This window comes from Zootoca vivipara, chromosome 13 (assembly GCF_965207765.1).
Source record: "Zootoca vivipara chromosome 13, rZooViv2.hap1.1, whole genome shotgun sequence".
Classification (NCBI taxonomy): Eukaryota; Metazoa; Chordata; class Lepidosauria; order Squamata; family Lacertidae; genus Zootoca; species Zootoca vivipara.
Window position 1 is genome coordinate 16,822,830 of NC_142596.1, and position 15,211 is coordinate 16,838,040.

At 44.2% G+C, this 15,211-nt stretch overlaps 1 protein-coding gene across 3 annotated transcripts in view; it reads left to right on the forward strand.

The window, feature by feature from the left end:
* Window positions 1–15,211, forward strand: part of MTHFS (methenyltetrahydrofolate synthetase) — an 80,558-nt gene that overhangs the window by 24,038 nt on the left and 41,309 nt on the right. For 2 of the 3 annotated variants that reach the window (XR_015946762.1, XM_035131517.3), the window contains one exon: window positions 8,825–9,602. The exons of the other annotated variant lie outside the window; for it this stretch is intronic. Coding sequence is in view for 1 of the 2 variants with exons in the window: in XM_035131517.3 (XP_034987408.1) it covers window positions 8,825–9,054 (230 nt within the window). In the remaining variant the exon portion in view is untranslated. Of the gene's footprint in view, window positions 1–8,824; window positions 9,603–15,211 lie in introns of those variants that run through there. 3 annotated transcript variants of the gene reach the window in all.

Below are 15,211 nucleotides of genomic sequence, written 5' to 3' on the forward strand. Positions count from 1 at the left end.
AGTCTGGGAACTCTTGATGAAGGGGGCCCAAACTAACCCACTCCTGCTCCGTCTGCATTCGCTCGTCTCCAGACACTGGCTCCCTATGGAATAGCATTCCTTCATCTCCAGAGCCAGCCTTTTCCCAGGCGTTTGATTCGGCCACGTCTCTGACACAGATACACTCCAGAGGGAGAGTTCTTGAGTGTTTCTGCTGGACCGGAATGTGGAGGTCACCTGTGGGAGGAACTGTAGCTTATTGGTGTTGCACCTGAACTGCAAGTAGAAGCAGATAGTTGAGTGGTACCACATTTGCCTTGCATGCAGGAGGTCATAGCTGAGTGCCAGAGCACCTGCTTTGCATGCCAAAGGTTGAAGATAAGTTGTAGAGCTTTGCATGCAGAAGGTCCCAGAGTCAATCCCCGACATCTCCTGCTAAAAGCTGATGGGGAAGAAAAGTATTCCCAAGCCTCCTGAGTGTCAGGGAGAGATGACCAGAGATGGATAACTTGTGGTCCTCTCCAGGCACTGCTGGACTCCAATTCCTGATGGTTTACTAGGCTACCTGGAACTGATGGAGTCCAACATCTGGAGATGTTCTCCAGCCCTGGAACAGAGAATACCGATCTGCTCTATGGGCAGCTTCCTAAAAGTCTGTTTGAAAAAAAAATATATTTGTTGTTCTTTGTATTAATTGATTTTATGTATGTGTGTGTGTGTGTGTGTGTGTGTGTTTTTCATTTGCATGTTTTGTTTTGAATTTCAATAAAGATTAATTTAAAAAAATAAAATAGATTAATTAAAAAATAAATAAAAAAAATAAAAAAATAAAAGTACAAAAAACAACTTAACATGGTAGAAGCTGCAGATAAAGTGGCGGCATACCTTCCAAGTCTCCCGCTGAAAAATGCGGGATCAGCAGCGGTGCGGCACCAGAAGTTGCGTAGAAGCAACTTCCGGGGCTGCTCTTCCCATGTGTGGGCACCACAAATCGGGCAAAGCGGCACCGGAAGTCGCTTCTATGCATGCCCGGCGGCCATCCTGGTGACGGGCGCCGTCATGCGGCCACCACCAAGATGGCCGCTGGGCATGCGTAGAAGCGACTTCCAGTGCCGCTCTGCCCGATTTCTGGTGCCCACACATGGGAAGAGCGGCACCCAAAATGGAGCCTCCCTGGCAGGTAGGAAATCCAGGGGATTTCCGGGATTTTTTTCCATACAGGAGAACAGCGGTAAACGGATTAAAATCTGGGGGTTTCCCGTGAAAAACGGATACTTGACAGCTAAGACTGGCGGTGATAAGCTATATCTGTCCCCAGCAAAGGGGCTTGCTTTGCCGATCCATTACTGTTGCTTTGCAATAGAAAGACAAAAGAATAAATCCACTTTATTTTTGAGATCGTATGGCAGAGAAATTTAATTTGCTTTTTGTGTCGTTATACTAGATGGGGCAAGCTCTTGGCAAAGATGGCCCCTCAATGTATCAATGTCTGCCATTTCATTGGGTGGCTGTTTCAAACTTAACATGCCATCTCTAAAGCAGAGCTGGAGCAAGAGTGTATATTTGATTTGAGTGTTTGACAATTTCTGGTCTATATGTAGGAAGCAAATTTAGGTAGAAAATGTGTTGCTCATTTGCAAACTCTGAGGATTTATTTTCTTAGAGGGCCTTTCCCCCCTCTCTCCAACCCCCGAAGTATTGTTTCAATATTTATTCAGAACGCTATTTATTTAAGGCTGCATTTGCACATTTATTCAATCACGAATTCCCGCAACTTCTCGTTTGCCCTGCTAACTGTATGTTTGCCTTTGACACCTTGCTGCTGTATTTCAAGCACAAACCATTGCATTCAGCGGATCTTACTTCTGAGTAGACAGGCAGAGGGTTGCATTGGCTGGTTAGAGTGTTTTAAAAACATATTAGTCAAAAATTCTGGATGCTATAGTGTTTTATAGGTGGCTGGGAACTGTAGCTTTGTGAGGGAAAAGCTACCGTTCCCATAATTCTTTGGGGGAAAGGATTATGCTTTAAATGTAGAAAAGTACAGATGGGACGCGGGTGGCGCTGTGGTCTAAACAACTGAGCCTAAGGCTTGCCAATCGGAAGGTCGGCGGTTCGAATACCCGCGACGGCGTGAGCTCCCATTGCTCTGTCTCAGCTCCTGCCAACCTAGCAGTTCGAAAGCACGTCAAAGTGCAAGTAGATAAATAGGTACCGCTCCGGTGGGAAGGTAAACGGCATTTCCGTGCGCTGCTCTGGTTCACCAGAAGCGGCTTAGTCATGCTGTATGCCAGCTCCCTCAGCCAGTAAAGCGAGATGAGCGCCGCAACCCCAGAGTTGTCCGCGACTGGACCTAATGGTCAGGGGTCCCTTTACCTTTAGCTTTTACAGATGGTAATAAGAGTCACATCCATTGTGCCAACTATTTGTTGCCTCTGCCACTGGCATATGGTCCCTGGAAGATTACTTATGAGGGAACATGGCCCTGCAGTCTGAAGTGTTTCCCCACTTTGGAGTCACAAGATCAGCACCAGACATATTGAAATATTTAGACCTTTCAAGGATATTGCAGATCTGGGCTCCATTCTTACTTGAAAAATAATGCATTTACGTTTATTTTATTTCCGTATTTTCTATTCAGATAAGCACAAAAAGCTTTGTCAGGAGCTGTGAGGAAGCCCCGGCAGTAACTACATATCCGACCCCCATCCAACCGCCACTGATACCAATATACGAATAAATTGCATCTCCCAGTCAGAAGCCTCAAATAATTGAGTGAGAGGAAACAATTTACTCCAGACTGGAGACATTAAACAAAAAGGTTGGGGAGGGAAGAGCAGAGCAGAGATGGGGAAGCTAGTGCTAGATTTCTGTTGCAAATATAACAGGAAGAAACCACATCAGTTCATATTGTCAGTAAAAAATAATCTATCGACTCCAATTTAAACATATATTAATATCAGCAGACCATATGCCCTGATAGATTTGTTGTTGTTTAGTCGTTTAGTCGTGTCCGACTCTTTGTGACCCCATGGACCATAACACGCCAGGCACTCCTGTCTTGCACTGCCTCCCGCAGTTTGGTCAAACTCATGTTGGTAGCTTCGAGAACACTGTCCAACCATCTCGTCCTCTGTCGTCCCCTTCTCCTAGTGTCCTCCATCTTTCCCAGCATCAGGGTCTTTTCCAGGGAGATACTAACATAGACAGATACTAACAGCTTCATACCTGCCGTTGCTTGGGAATTCGAAACCCCCCCCCCCCCAAAATGTTTAGTTTTGAAAGGTTCAGTCCATTGCGTTAATCCAATTGTATCCAAAAGAGATGAAACCCTTCCACTTGATCTCAGGAACTATCATACAGAACTTGGTTACAATTCCTTCACAGGTGTCCAAATGCATAGGAAACAAAGAATTTTCAAAATATATATATACTAGGCCATTGGCATACGTCCGGATTTTTCCGGACATATACGGAATACTGCAGTCGGCAGCAGTGCCCTGGGGGAAATCCGGACATATAGCAGCATGTGTTGGCAGTGCCGTTTTTGCCATATTCCCATAAAAAAGCTCAAAAATGGCATTTTAAAAAGCGATTTTGTCCAAAAATCTCAACAACTGTCTGGATTTGTAACTGTTTGAAATAAAGGTAAAGGTAAAGGACTCTTGGATGGTTAAGTCCAGTCAAAGGCAACTATGGGGTTGCGGCACTCATCTCGCTTTCAGGCCAAGGGAGCCGACGTTTGTCCACAGACAACTTTCCGGGTCATGTGGCCACCAAGACTAAACCGCTTCTGGTGCAACAGGACACTGTGACAGAATCCAGAGCACACGGAGATGCCGCTTACCTTCCCGCCACAGCAGGGCCTATTTATATACTTGCACTGGCATGGTTTTGAACTGCTAGGTTGGCAGGAGCTGGGACAGAGCAACGGGAGCTCGCCCCGTCGCGGGGATTCGAACCGTCGACCTTCCAATCAGCAAGCCCAAGATGCTCAGTGGTTTAGACCACAGCGCCACCCGTGTCCCTAATTAGGCAACCCTAATATATACTAGAAACATTCAAATGTAGAAAGGGCAGTAATATGTTCAGATTATTTACCCTTCCAACTTTGAAACAACTTCCACATTTGCTGTGCATCTGTTAGACTCCACATCGCAGGAATATAATTCCTGTGTGAGCACCCACAAATGTCAAGGATTGTTTCCAAAGCAAAGTTAATATGAACAATAATATTTCACCCAAAAGAGGACGCTATACTCCATGCCCACATCAATGAGGTTTTATCAGTATCACATCATTGGCACCTATCTGAACAAGCCAAAACACACACGTACAGCCAAGAGTTTCACGGCACCTTAGAGACGAACAAGATTTATTTTGGTATAAGCCTATGTGAGCAAAAGCCCACCTTGTCACATGTTTGAAGTGTTATCAGAAAGAAGATAGAATTAATTAACAAGATGTATATACCGCTTAATTAAGAAATAGCAATTCGTTTAAAGCATATCAAAGCAAACTAAGTGAGCCTAAAGCTTACTAACAGGCCAGCGAATATCCCAGGGTATCCCTAAAGCAAATGACAGGAATAGCCAGCAACTCCCTTCCCACTTTTCTACTTATACACAGCAGGTTCAGCAAGAGCGTACACAGACCATCAGAAACAGGCTCTCTTCTTTTCGTAATGAAATACACTCCTTTTGCTCCTACATCCATCCCCCCAGCGAATAAAAGTTCCTGAAGTTTCTCTCCTCTGCAAAAACTAACAAGTAAGATGATGAGGTTCGTTCCAAAGGGTTGCACAGCCGCCGCAGGCTCATTTGTTTCAAATTTCCCCTTGGCGATTCCCACTCCATATCGGAACAAAAATAGCAGATCGGCACAATGGTTGCCTTTAAGCTTGGCAGCGGTTCAGGACGGCAGCCGGTTCCCTTCTTCTCCCTGGCAGAGGCATGAATCAACGTCTGAAAGCCCGATGGCCAGCAAAACCTCAGCCCCTGCATGCAAACATGCAATTCAAGCCGAGAATACACCCGGACTTCTCTCCTCCTTTTCCCTGCTAATGTTTCCCTCTTTGCGCAGAATTCCCTCCAGCCCCTGAAATGCTATTTTGCATCAAGAAAGCAACAGTTGTGTGGGGGTGGGGGTGGGGAATGGGACAGACAGACACAAACAAACAGACAGACAGACAGACACACACACACAAGCAGATGGTGGTGTTGGGAAGATGGACACCACAGTGTTAATATTGCATAGCTAAGTCAGTAGAGCTTGAAACTCTTAATCTGAGAGTTGTGGGTTTGAGCCTCACCTTGGGTCAAAGCAGTGCTTTTCCCCCTGGGGGTACGCAGGGGTATTCATTGGGGTGGTTCATAAAAAAAACTTTTTTTGAAAATGCCTGCTCCAAAGATCTTAGCTCACTACACTAGGGATTATCTAGCTATATCTGAAATTTCATGCATATCAGTTAATATCTTGACCCTCCTCCATAAAAATAGCTGTTTACTTAGTCTATGTCGTGAAGGCTGAAATTTCAATTCAGTGGAGCAGGATCAAGATATTAACTGATATGCGTGAAATTTCAGATATAGCTATATAATTCCTAGTGTAGTAAGAAAAGACCTTTTGAGCAGGCATTTGCCCAAAAAAGATTTTTTTATGAACCGCCCTAGTACACATACCCCGTAACATTTGGTGAATTTTTGTGCTTTTGTCCATTTACTGTATTTATTTTTCCCGATTTGAACTAAAAAATTGTGGTTTTCTTGAGTACCCCTAAACATTTTTTTTCTTTTTAGAAAAAAACAACACTGGGTAAAAGGTTCCTGCATTGCAGGGGGTTGTACTATGTAGATGATCTTGTGGTTCCTTCCAGCTCTACAGTCTTATGATTCTATGATACAGAGCACAATAAAAAACCGTAAAAACAAGAACCCCATCCATACCCCTCAAATCACAATCCATTCAGTATACAGTACAGTTGTACATTGGTTCTTGAACACCTTGGTACTCAGAAGGTTTTTTTTTACATGATTTTAATTAATTTTCTATTTACCCCCCCCAAAAAAAAACCCTTTACAGCAATTAACATTCAACATTCTCAGCAAAATATACAATACAGCTTTCTTCTACATATATACAGTTCAAGTTCAGTTCTTTGTTGACTTCCCTCCTTTCTTTGCAGCCTTTTGTATTTTAAAATAAAGTAACCGTGCACAATTATTAATCGTTATACTGCATATTGTCAAAATGTCTTTTCCATTTCTATTCCATTTTTGTATAATACATTATTGTAAAAGGCTTCTTTTTTGTATGGTTATGTATCTGTCCATAATAAAGTCAAAAAGAAGATTTTTAATGCCAATTGTGCCGCCTCTACTGATTGGTTCTTTTATTTTTCAAAGTGTTATCTCAATATATTCTATGAATTTCTTTTGAAAACTTCCTCTCCTTGGTGTCTAACTAACCCAGTCAATTTGGCAATGCCCGCATATTCCAGGTACTCAGATGTTTTGGCTTCCAAACTCCGAAAACCCAGAAGTAAGTGTTCTGGTTTTCGAACGTTTTTCGGAAGCCGAACATCGGACGTGGCTTCCGATTGAGCGCAGGAAGCTCCTGCAGCCAATCAGAAGCTGTGCCTTAGTGGTCAAACAGTTTTGGGAGCCGAACGAACTCCCAGAATGGATTAAGTTAGAGAACCAAGGTACAACTGTAATACAGGGAGGACACCCAAATCAGTTCTTCAGTTTTCTAAGGCAAGGGTAAATTTAAAGAGTATTGGTCCTCATCCAGTATGCTATCATCCTGTGAGCCCATGACAACATTGACAGGCATATTCTGGGATGGAGAAGTGTCCCAGCCACGGTCCCAATCTATAATGAATCCTATTTTCCTTTTATTCCTTATGCTACAGTCCAAATTAACCAGCCTATAGTTAAAATTCTGCAGAGATGTAGAACTACCAGTTGTTTCCTTTCTTCTATTAAAAAGAAAGCCAAGGTAGAATCTTGATTATTATTAACTGCGCAGGCTGAGTTTTCATCTTATTGATTGCATAATAGATCAACTGCAAAAATAATTATACCTGTGAAAAGCTTGAGCAGGGGGGAGGAAAGGCGCCCGCAGCCAAGCAATCCTAGTTTGTAATTTTTTTAAAAAAAGAAAGAGAGTCAGGGATGTGAGCCTGCTTGGAGGAATTAAAACCAAACAGTGAAAGAAACCATCATCAAAGTGCCCTGGCCCACAGCACAAACAAGCATCAAGAGAGAAAAGTGGAATTAAAGAGAAGTACCAGGAACGTGGAAATTATCCTTAAGAGATTGCTTAGTTGTTTCTACATCCATATTGCTTACCAATCACTTGTAACCTTTATGTGGATGAAATGTGAATTATGGTGCATATATCTACGATTTCAAACCAGTTAAAGAAATCCTAGCCAAGCATAAGTGTTTTACTTCTTAATTATTCAAATGAATCTGCATGATTGGGAATGATAGCACTGTTTGTGTGTGTTTGTGTACTCACAAATAGACCTTTGTTGTTTTTAAATGATGTCTGTACAGCTGGCATCATAGGAGCAGACTTTATATACCTCATCAGACCACTGGCCCATCTAGTTAACATAAAGGTACCCCAATGGTCTGACTCTGTACAAAGGAGCTTCCTGTGCTCCTATGATTCTCAGAATTTTGTGATGCAGTTTACTTTTAAAAAGGGTTATTTTAGAGGACGAATGTATACAAAATGCTTACAATGTTCCTTTTTAACCAGGCCTTTGGTTGATTTGATTGACATCCTATGGTGGTGGGTTTTTTGAGGTTTCTTTTATTGGGTTGTTTTAATTTTGATTATATATTTAGATTTTGTTCTGTGAACCACCCTGAGACCCCTGGGTATAGGGCAGTATAATAATAATAATAATAATAATAATAATAATAATAATAATAATACAGTTGTACCTTGGTTTTTGAACAGAATGCGTTCTGGAAGTCTGCTTGACTTCCGAAATGTTTGGAAACCAAGGCATGGCTTCCGATTGGCTGCAGGAGTGTCCTGCAGCCAATCGGAAGCCGCGCCGAATGTTCGGGTTCCGAGGCAAAGTTCGAGTTCTGAGTTGTTTGTGAACTAAGCTGTTCGAAAACCAAGGTACGGCTGTAATAATAATAATAATAATAGATGCAATTTTTATGCATTAAAAAAATCCACAACAAATAAAAATCTACATGGAATAGACCTGTGACTGAACACATACGTAATTAACACAGATCAGAAGAATCCATCAGTCCCTAACATGAGAGCAGAGCTAGCTTGCTGCCCTCAACTGCGATTGAGGACAATGTCCCATCACCAGCATTGGAGGTAAACTTCTACTGCCACTCAAGTTGGTTTCTGTACATGGGAGGAGGTGGAGGGGGGCCAAATTGTCCTTTGCCTCAGACTGCAACATCCATTGAGCTAGCCCTGTTTCTAAGAGGTTAGGTAGCTGAGGAACAAATCTGACAATTTCGGTTTCTCTCAAACTTCTCATTTCAACCCACCCTTAAGTCATAGCTGCTTTTAGATTTCCCCATTCTAGTGAATGGGGAACCACAGAGCTTTTTTAAAAAACACAGCGTGACTCAGAAGCTGAACTGCAGGTCGAAGCAGAGAGCGCACAGAGCGACTCAGAAACAGATGAGAATCTAAAACAACACAGCTATAAGGCAAATCTTGAGGTCTGTGCACACATCAATATATGCCACCCTTCCTAAATAAATAAAAGGAAGGGGGGGGGGAAAGGAAATGATTTGGTGAAGTCAGTACTGTTTCACCCAAAATATATGTTTTTATGTTCTCTCTTCAACAGAGGGTCTGGATCTCATCCTCGTGCCAGGACTTGGTTTTGACCAAACCGGCAACAGACTGGGAAGAGGAAAGGGGTACTATGACACATACCTGGACAGGTGCAGACAGCATCCCAAAGGAAAACCTTACACAATCGCCTTGGCTTTTAAAGAACAAGTATGTGACGTTGTCCCTGCGTCTGAAAATGATGTGAAAGTTGATGAAATTCTGTTTGAAGACAATGGACAGTGACCTTGATCAACAACTGACCAGGAACCAGTTTTTATGAATTCCTAAAAGGCTGTAGAGCTGGCCTACAACTGCACATTCACCGCTGGCTGCATTAACATGTCTGAACGGCTTGCTCCAGATTACAGACCAGGTGAAAAGCTCATCTTGTCCAGCATTCTGGTCTTACAGTGGCCAGCCAGATGCCTATAGGGAGCCAGTGAGCAGGACCCGAGTGGAAGAGCTCTCTCTCCGCTCAAAGCCAGTGGAGTCCACAGAATGTGCAATATAGATGATGATGATGATGATGATGATGATGATGATGATAATTTATTTCTACCCCGCCCATCTGGCTGGGTTTCTCCAGCCACTTTTCAACAGAATAAAAACAGACTAAAACTTTGAACATTAAAAACTTCCCCAAACAAGGCTGCCTTCAGATGTTTCCTAAAAGTTGGATCACATTTTTAAACATAACAGAACATGATACACTTGTGTTTTATATAGGATGTACACCTGTCTCATAATCTGACAATTCAATGTGATTAAAAGATTATTTGTTTCACCTGAAAGGCTTTGTGTTGAATTACGATTTGTCTCTCACTCGCCTATAGACATTTTGGGGGCTGTCCAAATTCTTCTTGTAAACCTTTCATTCCAATTTTAACTCAGAAAGAAGTATTCCACAAATCTATTAGAAGCTTGGAGGAACACAAGGTATCAGTGGGACTGCTTTAGTCATTTGTAAGGGAGATGTGAGTGGCGCTGTGGGTTAAACCACTAAGCCTTGGGCTTGCCGATCAGACGGTCGGCAGTTTGAATCCCCGCGATGGGGTGAGCTCCCGTTGTTCGGTCCCAGCTCCTGCCAACCTAGCAGTTCGAAAGCACGCAGTGCAAGTAGATAAATAGGTACCGCTCCGTTGGGAAGGTAAACGGCATTTCCGTGCGCTGCTCTGGTTTGCCAGAAGTGGCTTAGTCATGCTGGCCATATGACCCGGAAGCTGTATGCCGGGTAAAGCGAGATGAACGCCTCAACCCCAGAGTCGTTCGCGACTGGACCTAATGGTCACGGGTCCCTTTACATTTAAGGGAGATGAATTTTTGTTTTTGTTCTTTTTCTCACCGTGCTCTTGTGAAACACTTCCTGTTTACATTCTTACCGTTTCAGAAGTCTGCTGAACAACATTTTTAAAAATGATAGTAGAAAATGTTATGAAGTAACTCAGGATTTATTTATTTGTTTGTTTGTTTATAGGATTCATTATCCACCTTCAGGGAATAGGCCCCATAAAGTGATTAGCACATAGATGCTATGATAATGAATGGCAGGGTGCTGTTCTGACTGAGTCAGGATGAAGTGGGTTGTGACTGACTTAAGCACATCCAAGAATTCTATAGTCCAGGACATTTGAGTTTTAGGACATTCTCCTTCCTATTTCAACGGAGGTGTCAGGGCTGGGTTGTGTGCAACGATCCTGAAAACGCCAGGAGCTAAGAACTGCAATTTGAGACTGATGCCCTCAGGAAGAAACTGCAATCAGGATTAGAGGACTATAGCTAGAAGGCAGGATCAGAGAACAAACATGGAGTTGGGACAGAAGAGCAAGAGACAATTTAAGGCTCAGTTTTTTTCTACAGCTTTTTTTTCCCAAGTGGCCAACCTGGTGTGGGATATAATACATTAGAGCAGTCAAATACAACATTCCTTGTTTCCCTAGAGTGGACACAGACAGGGGGATGTTACTCCACCTAGTTGAACTTCCTGTTACACCTGGTCTGGGGACATCTTACTCCTGCATGTGACCAGGTAGGTGGGCGTGACCCCGGCAGACCCTACAAAGGGGCCAGTCATGCAACCTTCTTCTGTAACTACAAGCTAAAGCAGGCTTCCTCAACCTCGGCCCTCCAGATGTTTTTGGCCTACAACTCCCATGATCCCTAGCTAGCAGGACCAGTGGTCAGGGATGATGGGAATTGTAGTCTCAAAACATCTGGAGGGCCGAGGTTGAGGAAGCCTGAGCTAAAGCCTGCCTTCAGGGATCATACTGTGAACTGAATGTAAGTAAACGTCTTGTTACTCTTTAAGGAAAGACTGTTGTGTCTTTACTTCTTTTTAAAGAGGGAACAAAAGGGGACTTACAAGGAATAAACTCCAATTTGGGCATGCCAGATTGGATTGCTTAACTAAAGAGATTCAGATGAATCTGCAAACTAGCTTCCTGCTGTGTAAAGGGGAATGAGCTCTGCTATATGACTCACTAGCGTGAGTCAGGAAGGATAATATTTAATCAATATATCCTCTCCTACTATCCACAACATTCCCACACCTAGGTGGGTGCGTTTTACCAGGTCTGGAAAGGTTCTGACACCTGTTTAGTGATTCACTACATGGGGCAGCTGCATGCAGCGTCCGACACTAGGTTGCTTAATCTCATGGGGCGGTGGTCCTCAGTTCCTGACTGTAGGATGGGGGTTAGTCCAACCCTCCAGCACCTTTGTTATTGGTGGCACCCCTAGGTAAGCAAAAAAGAAGCCGAGGGACAAGATGGGGGTGGCTGGGCAGTATTGCATAACACTTTGTCAGCTTTGAAAATAAAATGGGACAATCCCCATAGAGGCTGTCTTGAGCTCTATGGAGACATATGAGTATGAATAGGCTCCTGGGAACATGGAAAGCTGCGTTATGCTGAGTGTCAGGCATGGAGAGTCCTCCCCTCTCTTCGGTAATTTCACAGATAAGAATTAATGAGCAGTTGATAGATTTATAGTCCTTCTATTACAGTGTCATGTTGCAAGCACAAATACACAGCTCTCTGCAAGTTGGCTACTCTAAACCAGGCATGGCCAAACTTGGCCCTCCGGCTGTTATGGGACTAAAACTCCCATCATCCCTAGCTAACAGGACCAGTGGTCAGGGATGATGGGAATTGTAGTCCCAAAACAGCTGGAGGGCCAAGTTTGGCCATGCCTGCTCTAAAACCTCCTTCTGACTTCCACAGCATTTTGGGCGCCAACGGGAAGCTCCTCCCTCTCTATGACTCCTTTGCTCTCTGATATGTTCAGACCTCCAAGTCGGTGGTGGTGGTGGGGTCCCCCACACTCTCAAGTGACGTCTCGACTAGCTGCCCCCTCCCTTCTGGTTCCCTTGCCATTATATCATAGCTGGGTAACTCCTCCCTAAGCTGTTCAGCTTCTCTCTCTCTCTGCTTCTGAACACGCTGTGGACAAGGGGAGGCGACTCTTCCCATTTCAGCTCTCCATCGGGGAGAAGCTGATCTGCCATAAAATGCATTCCCCAGTCCTCGTCTTCAGACCATTCAATGACACCGAGTCAGACTGCTGGCCCATCCAGCTCAGTATTGTGTGCACTGACTGGCAGCAGATGTCCAGGGTTTCAGAGAGGGCTCTCTCCCAACTCTTCCTGGGGATTGAACTTGGGACGTCCTGTGCTCAAAAGGGATGCTCTACCACTGAGCTGTGGCCCTCCAATTTGGATAGTCCAGGGTGACGGATGCATATAAATGTTCCTTGACAGATGGAGCTGTGTGGACACATGGGTCTCCCTTTGCTGGAAACTCATGTAAATGTTAAAATCCAGGTGGGAGTTAGGCCATCTGTAGTTCTCCAGCAGGTGCACCAGAAACATCCTAGGAACAAGAAATCCTCAGGGCTTACCCTCTGTACTTATTGTCATGGAATTCTACTCAATATTGATCCAGACTAGATTCCAATGTATAGCTAGCAGAGTAACAACTTAAACACATTGCAGGATTCCCAAAAAAATAGACCAGAGGCAATTAATACTTCATCCAGCAGACCTTTACTGCTACTGAAGGCAAATGAGCATAATGGTTACAAATTCAAAACATTTAGGATTGGCACAGTCCATCAGAAATCCAGTTGCAGCAGACTTAACTTAAACTTACAATTACTTATAATAAGTCTAAACCGTAACACTATAAACAGAACACCACACCAGAAGCAAAAAAAAGATAGAAAATGAAAGTGAAACCCAGGCTCCTTCTGGCCTTACTTTTATAGTCAGCATGACCATAGCTGCCAAGTTATCCCTTTTTTACAGGGATTTTCCCTTATGCTGAATAGGCTTCCTCGCGAGCAAAGGGAAAACTTGGCAGCTATGAGCATGACCTTGACAGAAGAGATAACAGAACCAGTGTAAACCAGCTGTACTCAGCTTCTCTGAAGGAATAACCCAAACATCATGAACCTCATAGCTGCCAAGTCTCCCGTTTTTCGCGGGAAACCCCTGCATTTTAATCCATTTCCCGCTGTTATCCCGAATAGAAAAAAATCCCGGAAATCCCCCAGATTTCCTACCTGCCAGGGAGGCTCCATTTCGGGTGCCGCTCTGCCCATGTCTGGGGACTGGAAATCGGGCAGAGCGGCACCGGAAGTTGCTTCTACGCATGTCTGGACATGCGTAGAAGCGACTTCCAGTGCTGCTCTGCCCATGTCTGGGCACCGGAAATTGGGCAGCGGCAGCACCGGAAGTTGCATAGAAGCGACTTCCGGTGCCGCACTGCTGCTGCTCCCGCATTTTTCAGCGGGAGACTTGGCAGCTATGGAAGCTTCTGCTTGTTTCTTTCACACAGAGAAGCTTCCAGAGTGCCTCCTTAAAATGACTGGTTTTTAATGTATTCATCTGCCAAGCAAATTCCGTATTCCCAACACAAAGCCATCAAAGCACACGGTAAAAGCAGAATCCAGCTCCCGCTCCAAGAAGAATGAAAACAATTCAGCAACCAATAAAACCATCCAATCAAACTCAAAGAGCAACAAAACAATTTCATCAGTTATAAAATTGATCTTCCATAAATGACTGGGTTGCACTTCAGGGAAGGCCTTCCTAAACTAAAAATGTCTTTGGTAGGCCCCTAGACACCACCGTGGTAAGCACCTGGCTGGCTGGTAATTGAACTGGGGCAGCAACACGAAAAGCCTGGCTTCTAATATAACCTATGCACACCTCTGGGGCATATCAATGGCACATTCATCTTCTTCCTTGGTGATCACTTGTAGCCAAGTAAGATTGTCTTCCAAAGCAGGGTTTTTAGCAGTGAGTCCGTAAGTGTCTGTGGAGGCCAATTCTGGATCCACACGTCCTTCCACAGTGGGGACATAGGTTTCTGGGCGGAAGTTGATCACAGTGAGGGTTTGCCAAACATGCCTTCCTCTTGGCACATTTCTCCCTTTCGTCCTGAGTTTGAGTGTCTTCAAAGTCCATGACACCTTTGGTAAAGGCTGTTCTCCAACTGGAGCACTCGCAGGCCAGTGTTTCCCAGTTGTCGGTGTTTATACTATGTTTCACTTGCTGGATCATCACCTTGTCGTGGTGAGTGGGCTTGCACGTTCCTATGACCCTTGTGAGTGAAGCCATCGGGAGCCTTGATCTCACAGACTTGAGAAACAAGGGTCACACTCACACCATGCATTTAAAGGACCATGTTACCACTTTAAACAGTCATGGTTTCCCTGAAAAAATCCTGAGTTTGTTAAGGGAACTGAGAGTTGTTAGGAGACCAGCTACTCCCCTCACAGAGCTACAATTCCCAGAGTTCCAAGGGAAGAGGGACAACTCTCAGCCACCCTTAACAAACAATGATTCCCAGGATACTTTGGTGGGGTGGGAGGAAGCCATGACTGCTTAAACCAGGCATCCCCAAACTGCGGCCCTCCAGATGTTTTGGCCTACAACTCCCATGATCCCTAGCTAAGAGGACCAGTGGTCAGGGATGATGGGAATTGTAGTCCAAAACATCTGGAGGGCCGAAGTTTGGGGAATCCTGGCTTAAACTGTCTTAACTGATTTTATCTTCTACATCTCTTTGTACACTGCTTAGAAACTACAGAGTTAAATTGGTCTAGAAATCATTGAAATAAAGTGGAACAAGTCTGCTTTAAATTTACAGTGTGGATAGAGGCCTTACTCACAGTAAGGTAAAGGTAAAGGGACCCCTGACCATTAGTTCCAGTTGTGACAGACTCTGGGGTTGCGGCGCTCATCTCGCATTATTGGCTGAGGGAGCCGCCGTACAGCTTTCAGGTCATGGCGAACCAGAGCAGCACGCGGAAACGCTGTTTACCTTCCCGCCGGAGCGGTACCTATTTATCTACTTGCACTTTGACATGTTTTCGAACTGCTAGGTTGGCAGGAGCAGGG